Source organism: Cydia pomonella, chromosome 10 (genome assembly GCF_033807575.1).
Source record: "Cydia pomonella isolate Wapato2018A chromosome 10, ilCydPomo1, whole genome shotgun sequence".
Classification (NCBI taxonomy): domain Eukaryota; kingdom Metazoa; phylum Arthropoda; class Insecta; order Lepidoptera; family Tortricidae; genus Cydia; species Cydia pomonella.
This window is the reverse complement of record NC_084712.1, coordinates 20,249,392-20,263,866: the sequence shown is the minus strand read 5'-3', so window position 1 is coordinate 20,263,866 and position 14,475 is coordinate 20,249,392. Positions and strand designations below refer to the sequence as shown.

Here is a 14,475-nt window from a genome sequence, read left to right as displayed (position 1 = left end):
ACTTGATTTTAAAGGTTAATTAAGTCACGCTATAGAAATTATTATTGAAGCAAAAGGCTAAATAAAGGTGAACAAGTATGATATCTAAAATAGAATTACTACTTCACATGAACTTCATTATATAATCAGAGATAATTATAAGTTATATAATTACGGAAATCATTCTTCATAATACACATTCAATTTCAATTAAAACGCCGGTTACTTAATACATACTTTTCTGTAATAAAATTACGATTATACCCGAACCCAAAGTGATGAAATGCGTGCGAGAACTCGTACATCAGGGTTTACAACACTTAAACAGTCCGAAATCACATTTAATTGTTGTTTAGCGAAATAAATTAGTTCACCACGAGCCGGCCATAGTGTTGGTTAAGATCGTCGAGTCTTTTGAGTCTTCTGCTTTAAGACTCGACTCGTTTTTCTGGTAATAACGAAACTTACTAGGGACCCGAGTCTTCTGCAGAAACTTCAGTTCTTTTCAGAGAATTTTTTTTTACAAAATTCAAACTGCATTGTTATCATGTTTATTTGATGCGTTAGGTATACAAATCAAAAGGTACAATAACGCCCATTATTTTAACTGTTAATTCAGATAAAAGCTGCCAATTTGTGGACGTAATTTTTATTCGGAGGCTCAAATGTTTACGAGGTTTTATTCGGAGGCACTCTTTGTGTGTTGAGCTTAAAAAAGACTCGACAAACTACTTGATTTGGCACTAAACAGTTTATGGCTAACCCAGGATTAGTGCAAGTGGCCTTTATGTAGCTAGAGCTAGACTCGGCTAAGTTGGTAGCGATTTTGATAGCCCAGACTGTGCAAATGTTGTTTAAACGTCATAATTTCATAGAAGTTTGACATTTAAAATAACACTTGCACAGTCTGGGCTATGAAAATCGCTGCCAACTTAGTTTGGTCTAACTCTATTATTATTTATATTATAAGAAAAAATGACAACCCTATAACATCCTCTTTTTATATTTTTTTTCTTATGCAGAATTCTTAGGCGATGAGGCTTAAACCATGTATTTTTTAAAGACTCGGAACTTTTCAAGCGCTGTGTCTCATAAAACGAGTAGATTCTTCAAATATAATCTCAAAAGACTCACGCTCCTACCAACACTAGGTTACAACACTTGAACAGGCCGAAAATCCGTTTAATTATTGTTCAGAGAACTCTTAAAAGACGAAGATTTTTAAGCGCGGAGCTTCATCAAAACGAGTCTTCAAATTTAGTTCCAAAAGACTGAAGTTTATATTACCAACACTAGCCATAATAAAGTAGTATCAGAACAAGCTTGGATGGCCATACATCACGAACGCACAAGTTTATGGTCGTAGCGTCAGCTTTAATACTCTAGATAAGCCAGAGACAATTTGGCACGGACCACGTCCTAGTTCCGTAGCCAAGCACTGAGGTTTTGCATATAGATGCACCCATTTGGCTTACGGTGTATAAAATTAATTGCTTTCGCTTCAATGACTTCGTGTAAGTTGTATGAAAATATATACAAAGTGTAACTTAGCGTGAAGTTAGTAACTAGAATAATAATGGAAGTCTAGACTAAAGCTAATAAATTACCCCACGTGTATTGTGCTTTCTTTATTTGGATAAGCATCAAGCAGCAATTTGATACATTGCCCAAAAATCCGGCATTATGAACGTTCCGTCATCGTGTTGCTAACCGAACTGAGTGCGCCAGAAGTCCGGCAGACTACTGTCGAGGGGCGAGGTAATTCGAAACAGGGCGGGGCGGTGCGTGGACGTTCTGTATGATAATTCTATTATTTATTCTGTAGTAGTGGGTAGTATACAAACTGCGTGCGGGAAGAAGGGACAACCGTCGGTCAGATAGGTGTCAGTCATGTCAGATAAGTTTCTCCAGGTACTAAGAGTATCGTAGATCAATTAAAGTTTATTTTATTTTATTTATTTTGTTGATTGCACTCCTGCAAAAGCAAGAAGTAGCTATTTTGTACAAATGTGGCTGTAGAAAACAAGAAAGAACACAAAAACTGGTCACACCGCTGGTACTTACAGGACTATAAATAGAACGATAAGCATAAAGTTCAAGTAAACATACAAAATATATAAAATTATATGTTGGATGCATTAACATCAACAGCGAAATACCTAGTCTTATACCTGATTATAGCCTTAGGGTAAATAAAGATGTTTTCATAGTCCCACAAGAAAACTGGTTTTAAATAAACAAACTATAGTTTATCGACCTGAAGTCAAGAGTAAAGTCAAATCCCACTCCTTAATTTATTTAACGCCAAAAGAATTGATGACCGCATATTTCGTGAATGGAAGTGGCATTCGAACCATGAAAATTTGATATTGACATGTTTTTACTCGCAGCGCATCTCGCTCGTACCAATTTCAAACTTCAACATTTATTCAGCAAATAAACCACAAGGCCACTTTTACACGTCAACATAGAATCTGGTAAATTTAGAAATTTACATACTTACAATAGAAGCAAAAAAAAACACATCAACAATTTTATGATAAAATACAACTGCAAATATCAATTTAAACTAAAGTATAATAATTACTTAGAGATGTATAAAGTCTCTTAATGTCAAATTACAAAAAATACTATCATATAATATTTAAAAAACAATACAAAACATCTACAAAAAAAATGGTTTAGAGGTGTAAATATCTCTAAGTGTCAGAACTAAAAGATTATAGTTTATCAAATTATCCTTAGAGATGTATAGGGTCTCCAAGAGTCAACATCCTGTATAATTAAAACATTCATTACGAAAACCGAATTTTTTATATATATATATTTTTTATACTACGTCGGTGGCAAACAAGCATACGGCCTGCCTGATGGTAAGCAGTATCCGTAGCCTATGTACGCCTGCAACTCCAGAGGAGTTACATGCGCGTTGCCGACCCTAACCCCCTCCCACCCTCGTTGAGCTCACAATGAATGAGGTGTCTCACTGTAATTATCTAATTATATCGTATATACGTATGTATACGCGAGAAAACATATTCTGAATAACAAGACGAGATCAAATTGACATAAATTTGTTTGTTCGAATCGGCCTAGGTCGTGAACGGTACACCCTTCGAGAATATTTGATGCGAATACCGATTCGAAAAGGATAAAAACAGGGTAAATGAACCTTTAATGTCCAAGATACCGCGTAAGTGTTTGGAAATAACGTATAATAAAACTAGTAACGGTGGTTAAGCCTGTACAGGCTGTACAGCTATCGCATGGGTATGGCTTTTATAATCTTATGTAACGGAATCACGGAAATAGATAGTCTTGAGTAATAGTTTATGTAAGTAAATGAAGATAAGATGGGTACGGGTAAGTGTCACTGCCTTTTATAGTTACGTACAGTTAGAAACATACGTTTTTAAACGAAAAAAGTGATATTTTTTTGTAATGTCCTGAACATTTCACTTTAATTTGTGATTTATTATACTATCTACTTAATTAGGTATGTACAGTCGAGGAAATTGATTCTTTAGCAGTTTACGGTTCAATTTACATTGGACAGCTCTTAGCATAAGTATGTACAACAAAAAATACTTGAACCGCAAATTGCTAAATATTTCCTCGACCGTACAAAAATTGTTATGTTCTGAAACAAAGATTATGAATTCATGATACACAGGACAATGAAAATGGGTCATTTTTAGGGTTCCTTACCCTTAAAAGTTTGTCTGTCAAGACGCTTTATCTCGGAAACGTGTGGAGGTATCGAGTTGAAATTAAAATCATATAATCAAGTTTATAGTCCCTTAAAGCTGTGAAAAAATAAAACTTCTAAGTTACGTTAAAGATACGTCCGTTTACACCGCAAAAAACGTATATTTCGATACTCTCAAGGGAATCAAAGTTTATAGGTTTATACTTCCCATTGCCTAGAACTATGAAATTTGGCGAGTAATATCGTCTTACACTACAAATACAGGAAAAAATCTCATAAGTGTAAATTTATAGAAAATTAAATAAAAAATAAGTTAAATTTGTATGGAATCCTCATTTGACTCATCGCCATTGCTTCTAAATGTCTTTAGAATGTCCTTGAACGGTGACGGACTCGTGAATGCACAACATATTATTATGTGGGAACAATTTTTGCGACTTACCGCTGTCTACACATTTAATTGACCTAATATGAACCATATTGTAAGGAAATAAGATCTACTAAAAGTCAGTTATTAATATTGCGGTTAACCGGCACTTATCTATCATTAACTTACAGATGGCAAAAACTTTATCTTCGAGCATCTAACATCAGATAGGTAACTGATGATGACTCCATTATGACTTCATTGTTTTTAAATGTCGACCGATGAATGATTGAAATTTTTATATAGGTAAGATATTCAACAATAGTTAACAATTGAGGTTACCTGGAAGTATTCTAGATACTGTGTGTTACTTTAACATTAGGGGCAGCGGCTTAGTTAATAAAAGGGTAGGTTTAGACTAATTGTGACGACGGCCGGCAAAACGCTACTTTGTCGCTTGCCATAAGGACGCCTTGTCAGGTAATTCGTTTATAGATACAAGCAAATCTCGTTCTTATGGCAAGCGACCTTACAGAAAACCACGTTACAGAAAATCGCAGCCAAATAAAACTAGACCCTACTCGTAGTGTTGTGTTCCTGCCGGTGAGTAAGGTTGCCAGAGCTCAACGAGGGGCGGCAGGGGGTTAGGGTCGGCAACGCGCATGTGACTCCTCCGGAGTTGCAGGCGTACATAGGCTACGGATACTGCTTACCATCAGGCGGGCCGTATGCTTGTTTGCCACCGACGTAGTATAAAAAAAAAAAGCGACAAAGTGGGACGGCTTGCCGTCCGAGGTCACAATTTATTCTCTAATAACTCCCGGCCATTCTTAACAATAATACTTCTTTTGCCTTGTTTTTTTTCTGATTTGTAAAGTAACTAATTGCTATGCAAGGGCCAATAACTATAGCAGTTACCCTAGTGCTTATACACAATGTGCTATCTTAATATTGCGCTGTTAATCTAAGGCGATACAATTCTAATCTTAACTGTATCAGCGCGTGCGCTAACTCCTGCCTAGATGTCGTCAGGCGCTGATAATATTTTCTGACCGGCACAATCATATTTTAGTATGGCCGTTTTTAGCTTGAAAGGAAAAAACGGAACCCTTATAGGATCACTTTGTTGTCCGTCGGTCCGTCTATGTGTCTGTCAAGACCCTTTTTCTCAGGAACGCGTAGAGGTATCAAGCTGGAATTTATATCAAATACTCAGGTCTACTGTCCCTAGAATTTGTGAAAAAATCAAACTTCTAAGCCAACGCAATCAAAAGATACAGCCGTTTATGCCGCAAATTTCCGCTAGTTTTCGACACTTGCGAGGGAATCAAAACCTACGAGGTACTTCCCGTGAACTCAGAATCTTGAAATTTGGTAGGTACGAAGCAACGTCTTATGGCACAGATAAAGGAAAAATTGCGAAAACCGTACATTTTTAAAAATCAAACGAACTTACCAAGTGAAGTTCGATGATAATTATGTGAGCAGCTTCATTCGACGCGATTTATTAGTGTTTACATATTGTAGTAGTATTACCAAGCACTAACCTTGCACGGTTTGTTTAAAGATTTTTTTTTTTTTTTTTTTAACTGGCAACAGTCGTTGTCCCCACCACCAACCCAACATGGCACTGGTGCAGTCCGCCATTCTTCATTTTGTTTATAGCAATTTGTTTCATATTTATAGGGTAGGGTTTTTTTTTATATATATTTGGGAGGGTATGCATAAATCGCGTCGAATGAAGCTGCTCACATAATTATCATCGAACTTCACTTGGTAAGTTCGTTTGATTTTTAATTATGTTTCACAGCTTCATTCTTTGCGATTTATTAGTGTTTACATATTGTAGGATGTTCAGAGATAAATTAATAAATATGAAACAAAAGGGTTAAAAAATAATAATCAGTAAGGTATGTATTTATTATTCAATTTATTGAAACCATTAACATCTTAACAAGTACTTTATTTATTTATTATAATCAATGACATATTTATTCTTATACTTAATTATTATTACAGGTTATTTGACGACAGAACAGACATCGCAAATTGATTGGGATCAACAATAATCTCTTTGTTGTAATATTTTGCGAATACCGAGGAGGAATCAGTCCAGCCTGCAGTTTTCCTAATTAAATCTAAGGAGACTCCAAGTCTATTAGCCGAAGTAGTAGCAGCGTGCCTTGTGCTATGGGCACTAAATATGGAGGTGTCTATTCCAGAGAAGCTAAGAGTGTTTTTTATCCAGTGACTGAGTGTTTGTGGTGATAACTTATTATGTGGCCGTCTATGACTAATAAATAAATAATCGTGTTCTTTACGAAGTGTTGTTGTTTTATTGATATACGCTTCAAGACACCTTGCTGGACAAATCTCTGGACGTGTGTCAAAATACGGTAAACGTAAAATAGGCTGGTAGGCGTTTGGCTTTGTTGTTTTTATAGAATCCGGGATGTGTATTGTTATATCGACAGGAACGTTGACCTTGATATTACTTAGTTTTATTAAAGAGAGGGTTTGCACACGATGTGCTGTTACTAAGGCTAATAAAGTTAGAGATTTTTTACCCAGGATTTCTAAACTTAGAGTTTCATTAGGCCATTTGTGTGACAAGTAATTTAAGACAATATTAGGGTCCCATGTTACATTGTATCTGGGTTTTGAAGGTCTAAGCTTAAAAACACCTTTCATAAAACGTTTTATTATTTCATGATTAACAATTTCACCTAATATTAACGACAAAGCAGATTTGTAGCTGTTAATCGTACCATATTGTGCCCCGGCATCAAACACCTCTGTTAAGAAATCAACAATTTGAGGAACAGATGGATTTGTATAATCAACCGTTTTAATATTACAATAGGATATCCACTTTTTAATACATCCGTCATATTGTTTATATGTAGAATCTGATAGGGAGGCTAACATTATATTTATGCATCCAATCGATAGGGACTTTTTCAGTAATGCTTGCCTGAAAGCTTCGCGGCAACCAATTTGAGGGTCTTGTATAGGTTGTGGCTCGTCCTGAAAGGAGATATTAATAATTTAGCATTAGGCTCGAAAGTGATACATTCAGAAACAGTTAGTTTTTTAAATAACGGAAACCATGGTTGCATCGGCCAATACGGTACAACTACTATGCCCTCAGCTTTATCAGTTATTATTTTTTGCATTGTTTTAGCTAGTAACGCGAATGGTGGAAATGCGTAAAAATATTTATTTTTCCAAGAGATCGTAAATGCATCTATAGCCCAGGCATTGGGATCATTTTTCCACGTTACATAAATAGGGCATTTAGCGTTGTGACGACTAGCAAACAAATCAACCTCCGGGTACCCGTAATTTGATGTTATTTCGTTGAATGCATAATCATTCAATTCCCATTCAATATCTTTAAACTTTTTACGTGACAGTGAATCTGCTTCATAATTCTCGTTTGACTTAATGTAAGATGCAAAAATAAATATTTTACGACATTCGCACCATTCCCAAATTTCTCTGGCAATCTTATTTAAATGTCTAAACTGAATGCTGCCCATTCTATTAATGCAGGAAATTGCAGTAACGTTATCAATGCGTAAAAGAATTCTACAGTCATTTAGGTTCTTTGCAAAACTTTTAAGTGCAAAGAAAGCAGCCTTGATTTCTAGCTCATTAATGTGTAAATTTATTTCATCATCTTTCCAATGGCCGTAGGTTTTATTATGATCACAATAGGCACCCCAGCCAGTCTTAGACGCATCTGAAAATATTTCTAATTTATATTCTTCTACGCACAGAGGAGTATAACCCTGGTCTATGTTATTGAGCCACCAAAACATGTCATTTTTTAATGCTGTGGGTATTCCTACACTTTGCTCGTAACTAGGATTATTTAATAAACATGAATACTTGAAATATTCAAATTCCTTGGTGTAAAGCCACGAATATTGAATTGCTGGACATGCCGACACTAAAAGACCTAGAAAACTTGCAAATTCACGTAGTGTACACCTATGGATATTTAACAAAGCCTGTAACTTTTCTTTAATCTTTATTCTTTTAGTGTCAGGAAGTTTCATAATCATGTTTTGGGAGTCAAAGACAAAACCTAGGAATTTGCATTCCATTTTTGGGACCAAACAACTTTTATCGAAGTTTAGTAAGAAACCAAGCCTTTCTAAAGTGTTTTTGGTTATGTTAACATTAGTTTTGCATTCAGAGTATGAAGAACCAATTAGAAAAATGTCATCCAAATATATGACTGATAGCAAACCTTGTGATCTTAAATATTCCATTACGGGTTTCATTAATTTAGTAAACACATACGGACTAGAGCTTAAACCGAACGCTAAGGAATTAAATTCATATAAAATATTGTCATACACAAACCGCAAATACTTTCGATGGGATTCATGAACGGGTAGTAAAAAGTATGCGTCCTTTAAATCTACACATGCCATGTAACAGTAATTGGTAATGAATTTAGACGCAGTGCGGTAATCCTCCATTTTAAAATGTTTAGTATCTACGAATTTATTTAAACATTTTAAATTTAATATGAAGCGTTTGTCGCCATTCGGTTTAGGCACCAGAAAGACTGTGGATATGAATTCGTCATCAACGTGATCACACTTTGAAATCGCGTTGATCTCTAGTAATGATTTTATTGACTTAAGAAAGTCCTGATGCTCTTGGTCAGTTTTAGGGTAGACACGAGGGGTATCGGAGCGATGAGGCGTGGAAGTAAAGGGTATTAAATAACCTTTGAGCCAAGACAAAATGACTGGATCATCAGTTATTTTAGTCCATTCATTATAATAATACCGAAGTCTACCAGCGTACCGTACCTCGTAGTCTATCTCCGATAGTGGGTGGTGCGTCGCGGCGGCGGCGAGCGGGCTCGACTCGGCGCCGGCGCCCGGCGATTGTACGAGTAGCTGCTCGCGCTGGGCTGGTAGCGCTGAGGTGCGCGAGGTGCGCGAGCTGTGCGCGCCGTGCTGGCGCCTGGCTTGTGGTCCGTCCTGCGATACGGCTTGAAGTTTAAATGACTTTTGTTTGCAATAAAATTATTTTTGTTAAAAACTGACTTTTGTTGTTGTTTTAATGACTCCCCGGTTTTTTGGATGCTTTTGGCTACTTTTAATTTCTCGCTCACGTTTTCGCCAAACAAAAATTGATCTCTCTCTGCTTCAACCAACGTTTCTTTGAGAGCGGCATCTGTTGCGGTTAAGACAAAGTGACGTCTCGTCGCTGTTTCGCTGTGATGACTATCGCACAAAATTCGACATGCGTCACTCAGGGGCTTAAGAAGTTTTTGCTTATTATTCTCTCCTGAAATTATTAATTCTGTAAGAGAAGCCAGGGCAGCAAGGGCCACGCCCACTTGATTTTGCTTTTGCATAATACAGAAGTCACGTTTTACCGAGCCGTCTGACAAAGCAGCCTTTGCTTCGGGGTTTAGTTTGGGGGCTAAAAGCATGTCACAGTTTTTAGGGATCACATACTGTTTTAACAGTTTTTCTTTCGTCTCTTTGTCTAAACCCTTCAAAAGTATCTCTTGCCATCGGTTGGCAATGTCTTTGTGCATAGGTGGCCCAAATGGATGGTCACTTTTTGGGGCGTCACCCAGTAGTGACAAAATCTCGTCGTCGAGTTGTTGTTCTTCTGGATTAGGTACTTCGGTCTCGGTGTCAGTTTGAGCTGGCGTCGACTGCTCCGGGGGTGACGGCATATCCTGCGGCGAGCGCGGCGACGGCGGTGAGACGGCACGTGGCGGCGTGACACGAAGCGAGTTTGGCGAGTGGACCATGGCCACTGCAGTTACTTTGCGTGCCGCAACTTGATTTGCGTCGTCTGCAATAATGAAAAGGTTTTAATATTTTTAGTGACAGTACCTGCCCTGCTAGCAGTGACGTATCACATAAATGTGACGAAGACAACCCGGTTTGGTTGCTCGCATCACTAATCCATTTTAATTATGTAGCATGATGATAGTTGTTTTTTAGCAATACGCATCCGCAGAAGTCATAGCTTACCGTCTGATTCTGCAGAAGAATCTGATGATGAGTATATAATTCGACGCCTAGCGGGTTTTTTCGCCAATTTATTTTCCAATTTTTGTATTTTTCTTCGTATCTCGTCGTCTCGGAGCTCTTCTTTCCTCTTGCCCATGTTGAAAGATTTCGTTGCGGCGGACTTGGGACGCGTGCGAAGGCTTGAGCACGGAAATACAGAATGAAGAATGGCGGACTGCACCAGTGCCATGTTGGGTTGGTGGTGGGGACAACGACTGTTGCCAGTTAAAAAAAAAAAAAAAAAATCTTTAAACAAACCGTGCAAGGTTAGTGCTTGGTAATACTACTACAATATGTAAACACTAATAAATCGCAAAGAATGAAGCTGTGAAACATAATTAGTTACATCATATAATAAAAATATTTTTAATAATTGATATGACTCGATTGTCGTGATGGGAGAAATTTTACTTATAAACCTATAGGTTTATACGGTGCGCGAGTCCGACTCGCACTTGGCCGGTTTTTTTACGAAAGCCACTGCATCAATCGACTGCTTTAACCGATTTCATTAAAAATACAATACTACGCTCCAAAACTGGATTAACTGATGTAGCTGAAACTTCCGCCAAGCTCAAATGGGACTGGGCAGGGCACATGTGTCGTATGCCGGATGCTCTGTGGGCCAGAACAGCCACCCATTACGTCCTACAAATTGTAAGGCGTCACGGCAGACCTCGTCGGAGATGTCGGGACGAGCTTGATGCCTTTGACAGAGACTGGTGGGAGATTTCTGAGGATAGGGACACGTGGAAGAATAAGAGGGAGGCCTTTGCCCAGCAGTGGGACAATATGGGCTCTTAATAATAATAAATAACAACAGAAGCGACTATCGTCAGATCTGCCAACACGAAAGAAGCCTTCGTCAGAGTATCATATGTTTAACTAGAAATAAACACGATGTTTTTTCGAGCCAAGATATTCTGCGATAATATTTAGGTATGTAGGTCATATTGAGCTTTTTTTTACTAAGCTCAACCACAAACACGTTAACCAAATTTAGAAATATAAATAATATTCGTTTGTTTTTTTTAAGTAAAGTGATAGCTGGATTTTGAAAATAGCCACAATGGATTGCTGGGTGTTGAATAAAGAATGATTAAACGCGTTTCGAAATTAATTCTTCCTTAGCTGCACACTTCGACGTTAGTTCACTGCATAATTAGCTATTAATTTTAACAAAAAAAGCATACATTTTCAAGTTCAACCGGATTGATGATATGACCGGATAATAGGTACCTAATACCTAGGTACCTTCAAGAAAAGAGCGTACTCCCATCTCAAAGGCCGGCAACGCACTTACAACCCCTCTGGTGTTGCAGGTGTCCATGGGCGGCGGTAATCGCTTACCATCAGGCGATCTGTCTGCTCGTTTGCCTCCTCTACCATAAAAAAAAAAAAAAAAAAAAAAAAAAAAAAAAAAAAAAAAAAAAAAAAAAAAAAAATCGATGTAATGGTTAAAGAAAGATCCCATAGGTATAATTACTATTCCAGAGGTTACAACTAGACTCACGCGAACTGTGGTATTGTAAATATAGTTCGTGTCACCCATGATGACGCACAGATTTATCAAATCTAACCTTTAAGAACTTGACAATACGATCGAAGGCACTCGTCGTCGCGAATGACATAAACTATACCTAAGTTATATGGAGTGTGGAATTAAGAGGAGTGGCATCTCTTATGGTAGAACTGTTGCAAAAGTGTCCAGCTGTCAGCTATAAATAATAGTTCCAAATCTCTCCAGAGTAGCGCTAGAGTAACTAAGAACCTAAGGCGTTATTGACGAAGTGAATTGCGCTGTCTATGATTTCATCTTTTTGTTCAAGTACTCTAGGTATTGTAGCGCCACCTATTTAAAGTTTTTTGATGACACTTTTTGGTACATGGAGATTTCGTTCCTTATCTCCACCTTCCATACTATGTAGTAACATGTAATAAAAACAAAAGAACTTACCATGTAAAGCTTTTAAATAAGCCTTTCCAGCCGTTATCATCTGCCGAGCCCCAGGATTGAACTTGTCCAAAATATTCTGGAACAAAAAGACGAAGTTTTGTAACCGAGTGAAACCAATCAGTCAATTCATTGTTAGTGGAGCGAACAATTGAATAAAGTCGGCCATCTTGTGAAACGGTGTTACGACATATTTGCAAATTAGATAAATTTTTCAATGGTTCAATGGTTTGTGTTGTTTTTTTTTTCTATCAGGAAGTAGTATATTTATTGTAACAAAACAAATAGTAAAAGTTTAGGAGTTCTTGTATTTTGAATACCAAAATGTTTATCTTATTATTTATTAAATCATACTTATGAAGCATGAAATCATGCAACTTAAATATAAATAAATAATAATAATAAATAAATATTTATAGGACATTATTACACAAATTGACTAAGTCCCACAGTAAGCTCAATAAGGCTTGTGTTGAAGGTACTTAGAGAACGATATATATAAATATTTATAAATACTTAAATACATAGAAAACACCCATGACTCAGGAACAAATATCCATGCTCATCACACGAACAAATGCCCTTACCAGGATTTGAACCTGGGACCATCAGCTTCGTAGGCAGGGTCACTACCCACTAGGTCAAACCGGTCGTCAAAATATGAGCTGTTAAATATTTATATCAAAAACAAAATGGGTCTGTGGGTACCAAAAAAGCCCCTAAGTAGTAACAAAAAAAAACATGAATAGTGTAGCTGTCGTTTACATCAGGTTTTGGACAGTTTCCACGTGTTTCATTTATTTCGAAACGAAATAATTAAATATATCTAATTGAAATCGATTCAGTGGCACAAACATAAAAGTTTGCAAGTTTAAGAAACATAAAAGCCGGGAAAGTTATCATAATCCTTCCTGTGATTTTCATTATGACGAACTTTGACGACCGGTCTGGCATAGTGGGTAGTGAAGCTGATGGTCCTGGGTTTTAATCCCGGAAAGGGCATGTATTTTGTGTGATGATCACAGATATTTGTGATGTCTCATGACTCGGAAACAAATATCAACAACACACACACTCATGTGTTTTCTACGTATTTAGGTATTTAAAAAAAAAGTATTTGTTTACTATACATGTCGTTGTCTGAGTACCCACAACACAAGCCTTCTTAAGCTCACTGTGGGACTTAGTCAATCTGTGAAAGAATGTCATATGCTATTTATTTATTTTATGTAGGCAAGTGATATTAACAGAAATCACCGTTAATAGGCATTTTAATCAAACCTACGCAGTACACAGTCTCATTCATTTGCAATTGCAGTTGAAATGAGGCCTACACCGTAAACAGACGGAATGTGGCCTCTCAAGGATGCTGCGGCGAGGTGCGGCTACCTGTCGGGCCGAGCTTGCATTCCACAAATATTACTTAAAACATCTTGAAACGCTAAATACAGCTGTAGGGATCTTTCTAGGGATTTTTAGAGGCTTTAACCGTCTTACTTCTTTGAGTTCAAAGGATTTGGTAGTGGTTACATCATGATGATGAAGTAAATGTCTTTAAAGAGGCATATTTTTAAATTAGGTAAAGGTACCGGTAGCATAATCCTTCTAACACAAAATTTAAAAAATAATCCTGACACGCTTAAGAAGAAAGGGTACGGCCGCTTCTCCATACAAACGTAATCCCCATTTTCCTCCCTAGATATTGACATTATGTAAAATATTTTTACATACATTGATGCATACTAACCATACCTATGCACGTACGTTTGACTTTTTTCGATGTATTGATTATTGTAAAAATTGGGACCCAAAATGATTACATACTAATTTTGAAATGCTCCTAACTCTTATAAAAATTAAAAATTTGTATAAAATCAAACGTAGGGGCATAGCTGTGGTTGATATAAAACAAATTGTGTAAAAATGTTTCCAATAATGTTAATATCCATAGAGGAAAATAAGGACTATTACGTTTGTATGAAAAGGCGATATTGGGCGGGTCCTCTACTTTCGTCTTAATTTAGCCGTAATAAAGTTTCTAAGCCTTTTAAAAGCCTCAATATCCTACTTTGGGTTAAAAAGGATTTGGTAGTTAAACGTGGATATAACTTTATGTAACTCTATAAAACGGCGTAATTTGAAAAAAGTAACGATAAGGTAGTGTAATCTGACGAACATAAAATTATCGACCAGTGTGTGCACACATCCAATAAAGTCATCATATCAGTTTTAGTTTGTACATAAAGTTAATGTGTACGGTATTATTTTGTTCTATTAATACCCGATAGATGTTTTACGTAATGGTATAGTTATTTGCACCGAACACTTTATCGGAGCGCGCTTTACGTTAATGTGCGATACGGAAAATCGTGCCAAATGGCCCAATACACGCGCCTTACAAAAAGCG

The 14,475-nt window shown here is 36.9% G+C and overlaps 2 protein-coding genes across 4 annotated transcripts in view; both read right to left on the bottom strand.

Moving 5' to 3' along the window:
- LOC133522367 (brain-specific angiogenesis inhibitor 1-associated protein 2) overlaps nt 1-14,475 on the bottom strand; it is a 380,180-nt gene that overhangs the window by 16,506 nt on the left and 349,199 nt on the right. For all 3 annotated transcript variants that reach the window (XM_061857686.1, XM_061857684.1, XM_061857685.1), the window contains one exon: nt 12,072-12,147. In XM_061857686.1, the coding sequence (XP_061713670.1) occupies nt 12,072-12,147 (76 nt within the window). The remainder of the gene's footprint in view (nt 1-12,071; nt 12,148-14,475) is intronic.
- Nucleotides 8,891-10,449, bottom strand: LOC133522352 (uncharacterized). Its single transcript, XM_061857670.1, has 2 exons — nt 10,076-10,449; nt 8,891-9,893 (listed from the first exon to the last, which is right to left on the bottom strand). Exons 1-2 carry the CDS (start codon nt 10,302-10,304, stop codon nt 8,896-8,898), a joined length of 1,227 nt encoding a protein of 408 aa, XP_061713654.1. The 5' UTR covers nt 10,305-10,449; the 3' UTR covers nt 8,891-8,895.

What these genes read in the sequence shown, in the direction of transcription:
- LOC133522352 (XM_061857670.1), bottom strand. Translation starts at nt 10,304, where the DNA reads ATGGCACTGGTGCAGTCCGCCATTCTTCATTCTGTATTTCCGTGCTCA. An exon ending in TTCTTCTGCAGAATCAGACG is followed by an intron (nt 9,894 to 10,075) that starts GTAAGCTATGAC and finishes TCATTATTGCAG; the next exon opens with ACGACGCAAATCAAGTTGCG.